Genomic DNA, 15013 nt, shown 5'->3' on the forward strand with positions numbered 1-15013 from the left:
TATTTTGCCATAGTTGAACGTTGAAAAGCACTGCAAATTCTTAACACCTGCTTTCATAGAATACCGTGCGTTCTACAGCATGATATCCTGAATGTATTATACTTCTCTCTTTTCTTTTTGAATTTTTTAATCGAAGTGTAGATACATCATATGGCATATTTTAAAAGTTCATCAATTTTTGAGAAGATACGTGAAATCAAATCGAAAATCGATTCGATTTGACTTTGACTTTTTCACAGTGATCTTCTCATTATACTTAGTTGCGAAAAAGTTCATAGAAAACTTATATCATCGTGACATTAGCATATTTTTAAAATTTATTAAAGGTGATAACATTTATTTTTAAGGTGATTGATGAGATAAATATAATATCGCGTAATTTTATGTGTGTGTCATTTGTCTTTAAAAGAAAAAAAAAGACATACAGCCATGGCCATAAGAACATCCTCAATTTATTGCATTTTCTTGAAAAATTCGATAGAAAAGTGTAGGGATGAAAGTAATATAAATATTTAATATGATAAATGCAACATTGTCAGTATATCTAAAACAAATGTATAAATTCAAACATGTTCTAGCCAGTGTATTGAGAACTATTTGAATTCTAGATAAACTTGCAATGTTACTGTCCATGATGACATTCATCCCTAATAAAAGTCAAAGAAAAAAAAATCTAACAAATATCAAATAAGATTATTATAAAAATAAATACTATTTTTCAATAAAACTGTTTTTTATTTTTCGTTAGATATAAAAGATATATATTATGTCAATTTGTGGAGGTGCTTCACGTTTATATGATTAAGGCTGTACATCTAGAATTTGTTTTTAATATATATATATATGTAATAAGTACTGTACAGTTATCATGAGGATCATCTTGGCAGTTATCTTGAGGATCAATTTATTTATTAACAAGTAATAATAACAAGTAATAATAAGTAATTTTATTTATTAAAAATTTTTTATATTATTATCTTCACAAGGACAGAAAATATAACACTTTATTTCAGAGTTTATGCCAATATATAATATATTGAACATATTTATTTTTGAAACATTTACTGATTACAAATAAAAGTTGTGCAAACTTTAATTTATTTTAGGGCTTTGAACAAATATTGCATTGTGTGCATATATACATATCTTAATTCTCAATAGATATTTTAATTATAACAATATATTTACGCAACAACTACATAATATAAGGAAATAAAAAACAAAATCAGTTGGATAGCGAAAAATTAATATTAGCTAAATTTATGAAAATAATAACAGAAAAATGATTGGCATTTATTAGCTGAGAACTTATTCCATAATCAATAAAAATGCATCTATCATAAATATTATACATATTTATAATAATTTTATAAATTATGTTATAAATTTTATATTAGAAATATATATATTGATTACCACGGTGTATACAATTACTAACAGTGTAATATTTTCTTCTCTATTTTTTCACGGATTTTTTATCCGAAAATATTGAATGTAGCGTTATGAAAACGTCGTGTGGATCATGCGAATATCGTAATTTATTCGATCACAAAGCGCAACGACAATAACACCATTCACTACTCTAAACGTCGAATTTAATGTCCTGAACCTATTTAATTAAAATTTAAAAGACCCTTCTATGCATTTTAATTGCACATGTAAATTACGTTACCGCGCGCACACATCGTCTGTCAATATATTTCACCTACGCGCATATGTATATTATTATTTCAAAAATATGTTGCCATACACTTACTTCTTTATAGATTTAATGTTATTCGTAGTAATTCAAATTAAATTACACAGTAATTTATCGTGTAGTAACTATATTTTTCAATGATTGTTGAGTACTCTCATACTTATATATCCTTATCGGATAACAAGAACAAAGATTGGTGACTCGTAGAAAATGTTCTTAATCAAATAAAAGGTAATTCACTCGTTCACGTTGAGCATACAAATGAATACTTCAGCTTTGCTGTCTAAGCTAACTTAAAATTAAAGGGCTAACGTAAAGCTTAATATGCAAACAGCCTTATTATTCTGTCATATGCAATTTTATTAATCGTTTATCTTCTGACTCTCTCTCTTTCTCTTCCTTCCTTTCTCTTGCTTTGTTGAATATTTTTATTTTAACATTCTTCTACAGTTACCTTTTATCCTAACTGTGTGAAGCACACACAAGTAGGTTAATAATAAAACTTAACTTAACGACTCTTACGCTTGTGTATCTAAACTATGTGCAACAATAAAAATAGAATTTATTGCGATACTTATAACTTTGCTTTTAGGGGTATTGTCGCCAATGACATTTTAGATTTAAATGACGCTTAAAGTATACTATGACGCAGAATGGAATTTTATATTACAATTCTGTGGTATAAGATATTGACTATAATGTCATACACGTGTAATATAGTGATACTTATATATTTTTGTCGCTTATTGATGTGTGTGAAGTATTTAAGAAGAAAATACTTTTAATACAACTTTTAAGAACTTCAAGACTATTCCTACAAAATATTTCTTATTCCTGGTCATTGATCATTACATTAAATCAGTATAATATAATGTTGCACTGCATGCACGAATATGTGTTCGACATAATCGTTTGCATTTCCAAAGATTGTAGTTACCGCTATAGTTATAGTTAAATAGCTTACTTGTACACATATACATGAACTATCCAGTATACATGTTATATACGTACTCAAATTCCCGGAGCTTTAATATTAGCTACTGGTTCAAAGTGAATTTTCCAATTCAGCATCCAGTCTCTCTGTTATTACATCATGAAAAGAACAATATATCTTTCAATATGTTTTATAATAATGTGTCATAATATCATAATAATACACAATTGCAGTATATAATTACTTGATTTCGTTATACGAAACAGATTATTATTAGTTCTCATAAAAGCTGATTTAATTTAAACACTTGATTCGTGAATTACTTCACTAATTAATCGCGTGTGCTGCTTTAAATTTTATGATAACTGTTAGTGCTGATCCGGATTACGTTTATTTATTCATGCTTCTTTTATAGTCCACATTAATATGTGTCGATGCATTATGTATCTATTCTTTAAGACAGAGGATTGAAGACTATATTCATGTTTGTATAATATATTACATCGACATCTGTCTTTATAGAAAAACTTGTTTCATTTCCTAACTCGAATGATTTTCTACAAACAAAAAATCATGCATGTTTCATTCTCATCTCTCTCATACTCGTAAGATACTTGATCTTATTACAAAATGAGAATATAAGATGCATATATATTAATATTACATTATATTAACTTAAAATAAAAAATGTTACATATTTTTTAATCTATTTAATCCGTTTAATAAGAAATTATTGCAAATAAAATACGTTTTTTCTATTATATTGACAATACAAAAATTTTTTATTTTATCATGTATAAGATAAATTGTTCTAAGTTTAGTAAATGAATGGAAAGATAAAAATTACATTTCTTAGAAATATAGAAGAAACGTCTTAAGTATATAATAAAAGATTTTTGCATGCACGTAATAATAAATGTAATCTCGGTTTAAAATATTATCTGATGTAATTTCAGAATCGTAAAGAACTATGAAAATGTTATGTATCGTAAATGATTCTCATTGCTCATTCACGATTACAAAAGTTGATCTTAAAAACATTTTGATATTATATATCATGTTACAAAGCTATTATAATTTTTTTCATTTTTACAAACATATAGTTCTTGAACACATTTATATAAACTTTATGGGAGTTAAGTATAAATATAAATAAATTTAAAAATAAATGTAAGTAAAGTAATATAATTATCATTGTTTATAAGTTTTAATGGTAATCATACTATATTTATAATTAAAAGGACGACATTTTCACTCCGTAAGTTATCTCTCAGAGATTCTAATTTATTAACCAAATTAAATCGTTGTATTTTCGTTGACGAATCAATGAGAACGAAATCATTTTTAGTTAAAACAAATCCGAAAGGTAGAAGAGAGAAAGCTATGACATTTTCCAGAATAAATACGTTGGATACAGATTGCCCTCCTCATTATATATTTTTTCATATGCATTGGTTTCTTTCCAATGGGAAAACGATTTTTTTCCAGATATATTATCTTTATGAGTAAGTTGTATATTTTCGCGATCTTTCAAACTTCTCTTTTACGAGCGCCTTTAATAAACTTATGATCCGCGTTCGCTTTTATCGCCGACTTCACGTTCAATGTGGATATCCTGAGACAGGGAAGTGGGGCATAAAATTTCCGCAATCGCCATCGTTCCAATATTGAATTATATATAAAGAAAAACACGCATATATATATATATATATATATATATATATATATATAACTGACAATATAAAATTATGGACAATTTAGTTATAACAATTAATAAGAAAGGCTCATATGATTTGTTCGAAAATTTGATAATTCTAACAAAAAATTATATTTATTTGAAAATCAATATGAAAGACAATTAGAAGAAAAACTATTTTATTGAAAATATACATTTAACAACTCTCATTATTTATGGTGATTTTATTGCAGTTCTGGACATTTATGTAAATTTAACGTTATATTTTAATATCATATTATAGATCGATTCTCTTGCAATGTAGCGCACGGTACTACATTATAACGTTATCTTCTATATCCTTAGAATAGTATGATCTCCGTCGATTGCTAATGTATAGGTGTTTTCGAGCGTAACTACTGTACTCATCGATAACAGGTCATTAATTATCACATCGGAAAACAGATAATCGCATAGGAGAACATTATCTGCGATATTGCGCATCGATTTTATCGCTTTTTCTTGCACTATTGGAAATATAGCTACATTGTTTACGTAATTACATCTTTCTTCGTATATCAATTTAAATCAAATTCGATCATGGAATTAAGTTTACATCAAATTCATGCCAATAATTTTTATATCAATTTGTTCATATATTGCATTTAATACATAATTTACTACACAATATAGATGTCCAATAAAACTGATTTCTTTGCACTTATCGAACAGAATCAGTAATCTCAATTTTGCTTTGTCCGGTACAATCGTTATATCCGACCTATTTCTTTTATTTTAGATTCGCTTTTATAGAGCATAAGTAGGGGGCGGTTTTGTGGAACCAGGATAAGCTTCCTAACTATCGAATGCAAACGTGATATGCGTTGGTAGCACGAAAATACTTGGAAAAGTCGTAAAACGATATATCTAACGTGCATGGAGAAAATACGAGACTTAGCCTCTAGAAAATATACAAGCACGATCAGTATACTGTTACTGGCAAGCGCAAAATCAATTTTCTTTAAAAACGAGCGATGATAGGTACATGATACTCAACATTATGTTAACATTTTATCGAAACTTTACCGAAACGGTAATAAAAGCGACGATAAGACAAAGCTCTCTCGAAAATAAGGAAGAAAGATCTTCCTACGTAATTCTAATTAAAATATTGTGGTTGCTTGAATATACAATTTATTAATGATTATGCAAAGGTCGAGTAAAACAGAAATTGAGAAGATGTATGAACGCGCTCGCATACATTAACAGTTTAGCTCTGCATTTGACACGCAGCTGTGTAACAAAGACTTGTAACTTTGATGCAACGTGGTTTCGTAACGATAGTTATTTCTGAAATGCAAACTATAACTTTGTCCTTATGACAAACGTATAAAAGCGGACAATAATTATGGAAAATACATTATCGCAAAACATAAATTAAATTGGCGATTATTATGATTTGAGTTAACTACAGTTAATTGTATATTTTATTATGATAAAAAAACTTTTTATGATAATACATATATTTATATGTAATTATTTGTAGCATTATTATATGTATTAAAGTTTTTATTATGACAAAAAACTTTTTGTTTTAACAGATTTCTGATCCTATTCTTTATATTATAATGTTTTTTTTTTAGTTTAATTAATATATAAAATTTCTATAACCTTTTATAATAAATATAATAATACAATAGTCAGATAACAACAAACAAAAGAAAAATTTTCTAATTTATTAGAATGTATTTTCTTATTATCTATTTACTACAGTTTTTATTACTAATGCATTATTTGACAATTATTTAATATCTTATTAATTATTACTTGATGAATTACCTAAATAATGTGCTAAGAACAAAGAATACATTGACAAAAAATAGTTTACAATTTTTGTTACTTAAAGCAAGTTTTGTTATTATAGGAGATTTTGAGATCCAACTATCTCTCACTCTCTCAAGTAAAATCATAAAAACCTTCCACGAAATTACATGGAAGCATTTTGATAAATTCTCCAATATTAATGAAAGAAAGCGTTGATAAATTATGAAAGCATTTCGATCGTTTATACAAGATAGATACACAAACGTATACATACAATGGTTAAACTAACTCGTTAAATTTGTTGTAAGTTCACATATAAGCTGCTTACTCATCCATGTGCGCGTAACTTTACGAGCCAGCGCCAAGCGTATTGTTGCAGCCGACAACCTGTCGTGTAGCAATCTCCTTCACCGTCGATAATATTCAATTAGGAGGCAGCAGTCACATGCTTTTCCGTATGACTGTCTTTATCAATACTCCATGACGTTTCGAAGCAATTTCATCTCCCGATATAACACAGATGAAACCGGTACTAATTAATGCGCTTGCATTTAATCACGACGTGAATAATATTATGCAATTTCTGCGATAAGGAATACGAGCATATATCTCTAAATCGGCGAGACACCGTAATTTTGTGACATTGCACAAAAGAGAGTATTGTGTTTCGAGCTATTCATTTATTTTCCTGTATTATCGAGAATCATCTGGTTCCGTGACAAAAGTCCATTCGTTCAACGTTTATTCGAAAGTTATGTTTATGAGCAAAATGTCCTTCCCCTTTCCTTTCTCTCCCCCTTTTTCCTCCCTTAATTTTCTATCGATTTTTGTGTGAGTCAGTATCCAGGGCACGAAAGGATTTAATAGAGAAAAAGATGGAAAAATAGCATCCTCGTTCTTTGCTCTTAGAAAGACACTTAAACTGATAACTTCTGAGAATCGCTGAAAAGTTCGTTGATTTCTATGAATCGATATTGCCTTGAACGCAAAATTCCATCGATCGTCACGATGCGACGGATGGATTTCCATTTGGTAAATCGATTGCGTGTCTCTCGTAAATTTTCACTTCCAGTTAAGTGACATTCGCACGGATTTTACATTTGTCAAGCTTCGCGATTGTATTAGTCGACTTACAATTTGTTCAACATTGAATGATCGTTTGGGTATTAGTGATTCTCGTGCATCAGTCAGTCTTTCTTCTTGAACGTATTATGTATTTCTTTGCTGAATATTTAATCTTTCTTTATGTACATAAAGAAAATACCTATAATATATAGAAAATTAAAATATTAAAATTAAAATTAAAATATTTTTTAACATTTAAGTTGAAGTATATAAATGAAGTATATAAACATTATTTTATTAAATCCGGAACAACGGATTATTTGGACCTAAAGTAACAATTTTTGAATGATTATACAATCTATACGATTGTTATAATGAAATTCTAAATTATAGGTAAGAAAAACTTCGAATCTTCTTCCAACCATAAAACAAAGGTTCACTTACATTCTACACTTTAAACAGGACTTTAGAACTTAGATTTTCATAACTGCAGTTAAGGGTTTTATATAATAAATTAATATTAAATTATGTTAAATATAGATCTATTGAATTCAATTTTTTAATTTAATTATCAAGGTTTAGTTTGCTGAAATGGTTCATTGGAATCGACGCCCTGTTAGAAATATTTTATGACTTTCAATTTATGCGATGTTTAATTGATCAATAAATGAACTTTAATTAAATTTATATATCATTAAATCATATCAAAGAGATTTTTTAGTAAATAATTACACACTGTTTATTGTGCTGACTCGCAGCACTCTTTTATTGTTAATTTTTTGTTGTTAAATTAATATTAAATAAAAGAACATAATCGGATATACTAAGCATTATCTCATTAACACAAGATAAGTGAATGATTATCAGTTTTATGTAATAACGAACAATTAAAGTGAACGAACAGCTAAAGTTGTACCGCTGCAGCACAAATTAAATTTTGCAACTGACAAGATAAGCACTTAAAATATAAAGAGATCTTTGTACATGAATACAGACATCGACGAAAATACAAGAGAAAGATAGGAACCGTGCCAATTTTCAAGGAAGATCTCCGAAGACTTCAGATATCTTTGTGCTGCGTCTGCTTTCTTGCCGTTTGACTCAATATTACAGTAAAAGTACCTACTACCGTAATATTGATTCAAATGGAATGCAGCCTAGTCTTCCGGCCTACTTGACGTTATAAAATATTGAAGATTGAGAGCAATATCACCGGAAGAAGCGAAAATTCAAGGACAAGCCTTCCTTTGCCTGCTATCCCAAAAACCTACTTATGTTTCTTCTTTTTTTTTACATTGAGCATTACAAAGAAACTTGCAGAATTCGATACACAGCCAGCACGTGGAAAAGCGAGTTACTGTTGTAACGTAAGTCACACGAGAATTGATGAAAAATGTAAACGAATCGACAAGATGCAGGTGAAAAGTTTTCGACGTATCTTTTCTTTAACCCGATGAAATACTTGATAAATTGACTCAAGTTTCCTTTGAGTGCAGTTCTCGAAGGGAAGAAGTTACGAGACTAGCGCAGATGGTACGACCTTTCCGTGGCAACTCTGACGTCAATCAAGTATTTTAAACTTGAAACAAAGCTTTAATTGTTTCTCGATTCGAACAACAAATAATTTTGCATTAATATAAAATAATTTTAGCATTGAAATATTTTCGAAACCTAAATATTTTTAAACTCTCAGCTTCCATAAATGTATCACATATAGAAAATTATTTCTATTATTTGGAAATCGAAAAATCTCGAGCTATTTCTTGTATTGGAAACGTTATGCGTGTAGGACAAAGATGCAACTTTATTGCGAAAAAATCGCATCGTCTAATTAGGAATACGAGAAAAGTTGTTCGCGTGCTTCACCCCGCGAGACTATTAAATAATTCGTCAGATAACAGCAAGCTACAACCGCACGAAGGCTTTCGCTTATTAATTTCTCTTCCCGCGAGGATGATAATTCACGTTGCGTGGTAGCATTATAGATAATCTTATCTCAAGTCAGGAATAAAAATCAAATGGCTAATGAGTAAAGTTGGCAATTAGAGTGATAATCAACCTAGTAATGTTATGTGTTGATGAGTTGCAAACTATAATATTCGATGTACTCTACTGATCAGCAACTATAAGTATTATACAACCGAATATACCTGTATATATGCTATTTATAATAATAAGATAATCTAGACCGCTATATGGATAAATCAAATAAGCAAGGAAAGGCCCAGATTTTGATTCCTAATAATAAATAATATTTTTATATATATATAAATTCTAAATAATCTTTTAGCTATATAAACTGCGCGCCGCTTACTATCGGATTTGAAACGCAATGAGATATAAACTGAAACTGAAATAATATTATCTCTCTCTCTCTACAATTAAATTGATTATCAATTTGATAATGATGTTACTAGCATCTTAAGAACCTAATTAAAATCTACAGAATTTGTATTTATGTACACTGAGAGAAAAAGTTGTTAACTTGACTAAACGCGTTTAGTTTGTAATGATTATTTAGTTCAAATATTTATATATTATATATTAACCAAATCTTGTAATTTTAAACATGTTATTTGATTGAATTAACAAATATTTACTTGACAACGCCCGTGACTGTATTTAATTGAATCAACTAATATTTTTTTTAAACAACAATTTTTTTTCTCAATGTATTTATATATAAATACAAATAAGTGCTATTTATACGTATGATATTTATACAACTGGTACCGATATACAACCGATATACATAAATACAACCGATATTTATTATTAATAACACTATGTTATATAATGCCAGAAAAATTAATATTATTATTAATAATATTATTGCGTGGAAAACGTTTTATTAGAATAATTTTATTACAAAGTTGCATATTTCGAACGTGTGAATGACGTTTAGAACAGCAATAATTATTGGACGAATTATGGTTTGTATCGACATCAAACGGAAAGTATTAACAAATGGAATATATCAACAGTAGTTCATAATGATCATAGTAATTACAAACTGTGCTATTAATCAATATTTGCATGGAGCGCATATTTCACAAACAAAGAACCTCATAGATGTCTTATACACAGCGTGCAAGTTGTTAATTTGCATAATTACTCCATAATCATTTCTCCCTGTAAATCGTTATCATTGAAACTCGCAGAGCGTTGTTAATTTCTAAAGGTGGCTCAAAGTTACACAGGATTTAATAATCTCAGATTTAATAATAGATATACGCCGCATAATTGTAATCCTCTTTAAATATTTGAGTGCTAATCCTCCAAAAGTTGTCGGAGAGCCACGGCGCGCGACAATTCCATCATAATTTCTGCGGCTACGCCACGTCGCGCCGCGCCGTCTCGAAATTCAAATCGAGCACCGCAAACGCCTCTGATAATTAGAAAGTTCATTACCCCGACAACAGAGTGACAACGGCAGAAACCCGTATCTCCACTGTTGCAGCTTGACGATTCTATGAGGTCTCTCAGCTTTACCGCTTTAGACTGGCGTCTATCTATATTGGTATCATCGGCAGGTATCCGCCATTGATGGCAAAGCCCACACGCACTATAGAAAAGCATCCTACGTTCTACGACAGAGACTCACTCGCAGATAACAGTATCAATTGTAACTTAAAATACAAAGCGTACATAATAAGCAAGGCGATTGCAAATACCTCATCCGTGAAAAATGTTTTTTTTTTTCTTTTGAAACGCAGCATTCTTGTCTTTTCGTCAATTCTTATCATTTTGTCGCGTTACACAGGCGGAACGTGACTGTTTTAGATTTAACATCAGGACAAACAGGATTATCACGTTTCAGATTACAGCAACGTCGCCCGATTCGATTACGCATTATGAGATTTCGCGAAACGGTGTGTCAAAATCACACAATATATTTTAGGCACAGGACATGTCCATAATATCGTTATCGGTTAATGCGATTTTCACGTAACATCTTCGTCGTATAAGATACTAGCTATATTAGGTTCATTATTTAATGAAATTACAACAGAGTAAAACTCTCTTTTTCTCAAAGTTTATAATCGACTCACGTGTATTTCTCCATGTGATATTACATATGATACAAATATAAACACGAGGTACTTGCTCGCAAAAATTTCGTTTTATTTGACGATCAAAGGCAACGCGTTTTCAGTAGACAAAATCGATTTTAAATTTAATTAGAAGAAAGAACACATTCCCTAAAATATCTTTTGCCAAATTTTATACGTTTGCGCGTCACATAATTCGTTTCGTATATTACAATAGTTAACATATCGCACTGTCAGTGGCAGCAAGCTTATTCCATAAAACGTTTATAAGTTGCGACATGCGACGACCGCGACTGGCACAATGTCGTCCCGAGTAATATCATTATTTTGCTGCGCCGTGGAAGTTATTACGAGACACGATTCACTATTGCACGTCGAACATTCTTCCTCGGATTTATGTCGTCATCATCGTTTCGCTGGAAATTCCGTCGGAAAAGTTGACGCCATATATCTGGGAGAGAAAGATGATAATTGGAAAATAGTATGACATTTTGATGAACCTGACGAACATCACACACACGGTCCAACCTCGTCATTATCTTATTCGTTTCACTACATACATTATAGATACCATTTTGATATGCAGTTCGTGAAATAATATCTGTGGAAATGACGTGCGAGTTCACCGGGACGAGAAAAGATATTTAACTTTCTATTTTTCCTTCTGTGAAAGAGGTGACCCACAAATATAATGTTGCTAATAACGGACGCCTACGATAAAGCGTACAATTTAAATATCGGGAGTAACCTGAAATTAGCTCTTTAATCTTTCAGCAATTTATAAAATGGGAGGAATAATACTCAACGCGTCGATTCTACATTTAGATATGAATGGAAAGTCTAATTGCAACGCGTTTTGCGAAATAACCAAGCCACTTTATTCATGAATAAATAAATTGAGGCAGCACAATGTGTTACTACTTGGCCTAAGTACACAACCGCTTGATGCTTAAATATTGCGGTAGCATTTGTTACCGTGCGAACCGAAAATGTTAATTACATTCTAACCACAATATCGTCCGTGGTTTAACTAAGCATGAGTTTTAATCCCAAGCAATCTTCTGTGTTCAATTTGCACACGAGTAAAGGAAGATATTAAATTTTGGCCGTTTTTGGTTAACACAAGTTTCAAGATATATAAATTATATTAAAGAACCACTTAAATGGAATCAAGTGGTCCATTTATCTTGAGGAAACATCAAGAACACGAGAAAAATCGTAATTGAAGATAATAAATACATTATCACATTTATTATTAATAAAAAGTTAAGTAAGACATTAAGAAAGCAATAAGGACTGTATTGTTATTTAAACATGTATAATTTGAACAAAATAACCGTTTTAAATTCTGTCTTTAAATAGCGAATACGCTTATGAAGTTATACGTGTTTAAGTTCTAATAGTACAGTTTTTGTTGCTTCATTTCCGAGATATCTTACTCAAATTTTGGATTTATTGTTTTTAACATATAACGATTTCTTTCTTGTTTCCAATGTTTTTCCGTGATAAACGATACATCTTGGAACTTCTTCATGTTAGTTGAAAAACTTAACATTCTTTATATATTCCAAAGAAGTCGTAACATTGACGAGCCTAATTAGAAGCAGACATAATTACTTTCATATATACATTATTATAGAGTGGCGCACGAAATGTTCCATTTAATTGTCCCATTAAAATTGTACTTTTGAAGTATCGGGTTTTTTGAACAAATTTTGAACTGTAGAAATTCTATTAGGTGAGATATCACAAGTCTGAATTAGACAGAGATAAAGGTGCACTAGTTTGTAAAATGGCGGACAATGGACGGTTAACTTAAAACATTGATCATAAAATGGAAGTTGTATTCTGTTGGTTTTCATGAAAACAAAGCGTGGCAGAGACTCAAAAACATTTTCGTGCAGTTGTTATTTGAAAATTTGTATCGGAAAGAAATCAAATTTAAAAGCGTTATGAGTCAAATAACAATTAAATATTAAATATCATTTATTGGCGATATTTTCTAGGATTTATTTGTTAATTCTATACTAATTTTGTTAAAAATAAATGTATTATACATAAAAATAGTGTGACATTTCACGTATCCTACATTTCACATACTGGTGTATGCGGCTTCACTTACGATCCAATTTTGATAATACACGTGATGTCACACAGAATTTGCTCAAACAGTAAAAAAAAACCAGAAAAATATACTCCACAAGTATTATACTTTTAATAAGATAATTAAATAGTATGACATTTTGTGTGCCATATATATTAATCGATACGAGAATGGATTGTAACAAAAGAATTATACAACAATCGAAACCTATCAAAAATGCGAAAAACAATGCAAAGAATAATGCAAAAATTATTCAGAATTTTTCCACAAATTTTTTTGTTTTTCACATTCTCTTCCCATCGAAGGCATTGGAACTCGTATAAAACAATGTTACATAGCACGAATTTTCCTCACTATGGAAAAGGTCGAAGGTAACTCCTGCATGGATATCCCTAAAAAAAAAAAAAAAAATTTCTATCCTATCCATATCAAACAATTACCTCGAACCACCCCTATAGAGTAGTAGTTATCTCGTAACACGCCTCGAGCGACACACAAACGCGCGTTGGCAATCGTGAGACCTTCCACTGAACGCTGAAATGGCGTTGTGTGTTCCAGCAGCATCCGAACGCGATCAACAATAGCGAAACGAGCGTGGGCGGTACGTCGGGTGCGTGCGGAAGCATCCCGGCGCCCGGGGAGGCTGGATGCAGCAGCAGAGTTGGCAGCAGCAGCGGCGTCGGCGGCAGCGGCGGTGGCACAGGCTCTGGACAAGGCTGCGAACAGACCCACGGAGGCCCGTCCTCTCATTCACGGGAGAGCCACGCAAAGTTTCGACACGGCCTGCTGCAGCTTATGATCCACACGATCGATCCGCTCCACGACGGTCAGTCCCGCGCCGGTATACCAACTCCACACTCTATCACTCTCGCTTGCAGCTTATGCTTTTCTGTTAGCACGACGATTACTCGTTTTTTTTTTTTAATGCCTGTTCTATGTTTATTCTATTATGTCGCTCGCGCTCGTTCTGCATCTCTCATGCGTGCACACCCGCGTGCGCTTATCGCTCCGTTCGCCACGATATCGAATATTCACGTTCCATCGCGTCGATATCATGTTCAGTCGAAAGCCCAATGGTAAAACGGATGTCGCAATTTCGCTGTAATTGTACAAAAGTCTGACCTGCTCAATTAAACTGTTACGATGGACGTCACTTTTGATAACACTTGCAAGATAGATTCATGTATTTTTCATAAGCTTCGGTATTTCGAAAAATGTGGATTTGTTACATCGGGAAAGATACACATACGCTATTTCTTTTGTTTCTTATTTTAATAATAATGCTTTATTTTCAAATACTTATTCAGAGCTATGAGATATCAGATTCTTGCTTGCTAAAATAAATGAACGACGTTAAAATAAATGGAGCCATTATTTAAAAAATCAAACCAAATTGAAGTGGTTGCAACGCGAACGCGTAGGAACGGCGATAACGACGAGAATTCCCACGAAATTTCAAAACGAATATTAATAAATGCTTGATCGAAGCCAATTAAGAATCTTTCGTAGCGGAGCGATGGCGAAACGCAACCCGACGAAATTTTTTTTTCTAGTAACACAATTTTGTTATGACTTAACGAGGTTTTTGATCATTATTACTACAACCGTTAATTAGCGTAGATAACAGCTGTGTTGTCTGTGATGTAATTACGCTACAGCA

General features: G+C 31.2%; 1 protein-coding gene across 7 annotated transcripts in view; it reads left to right on the forward strand.

Annotated features, from left to right (window-relative positions):
* Nckx30C (solute carrier family 24 member Nckx30C) overlaps nt 1–15013 on the forward strand; it is a 71228-nt gene that overhangs the window by 15796 nt on the left and 40419 nt on the right. For 3 of the 7 annotated variants that reach the window (XM_011064151.2, XM_087403276.1, XM_087403278.1), the window contains one exon: nt 13912–14194. In XM_011064151.2, the coding sequence (XP_011062453.2) occupies nt 13912–14194 (283 nt within the window). The remainder of the gene's footprint in view (nt 1–13911; nt 14195–15013) is intronic. The other 4 variants (XM_087403275.1, XM_011064153.2, XM_011064152.2 and 1 more) reach the window with 3 other exon arrangements.

This window comes from Acromyrmex echinatior, chromosome 2 (assembly GCF_024713525.1).
Source record: "Acromyrmex echinatior isolate Ae372 chromosome 2, ASM2471352v2, whole genome shotgun sequence".
In the NCBI taxonomy this organism is placed as follows: Eukaryota; Metazoa; Arthropoda; class Insecta; order Hymenoptera; family Formicidae; genus Acromyrmex; species Acromyrmex echinatior.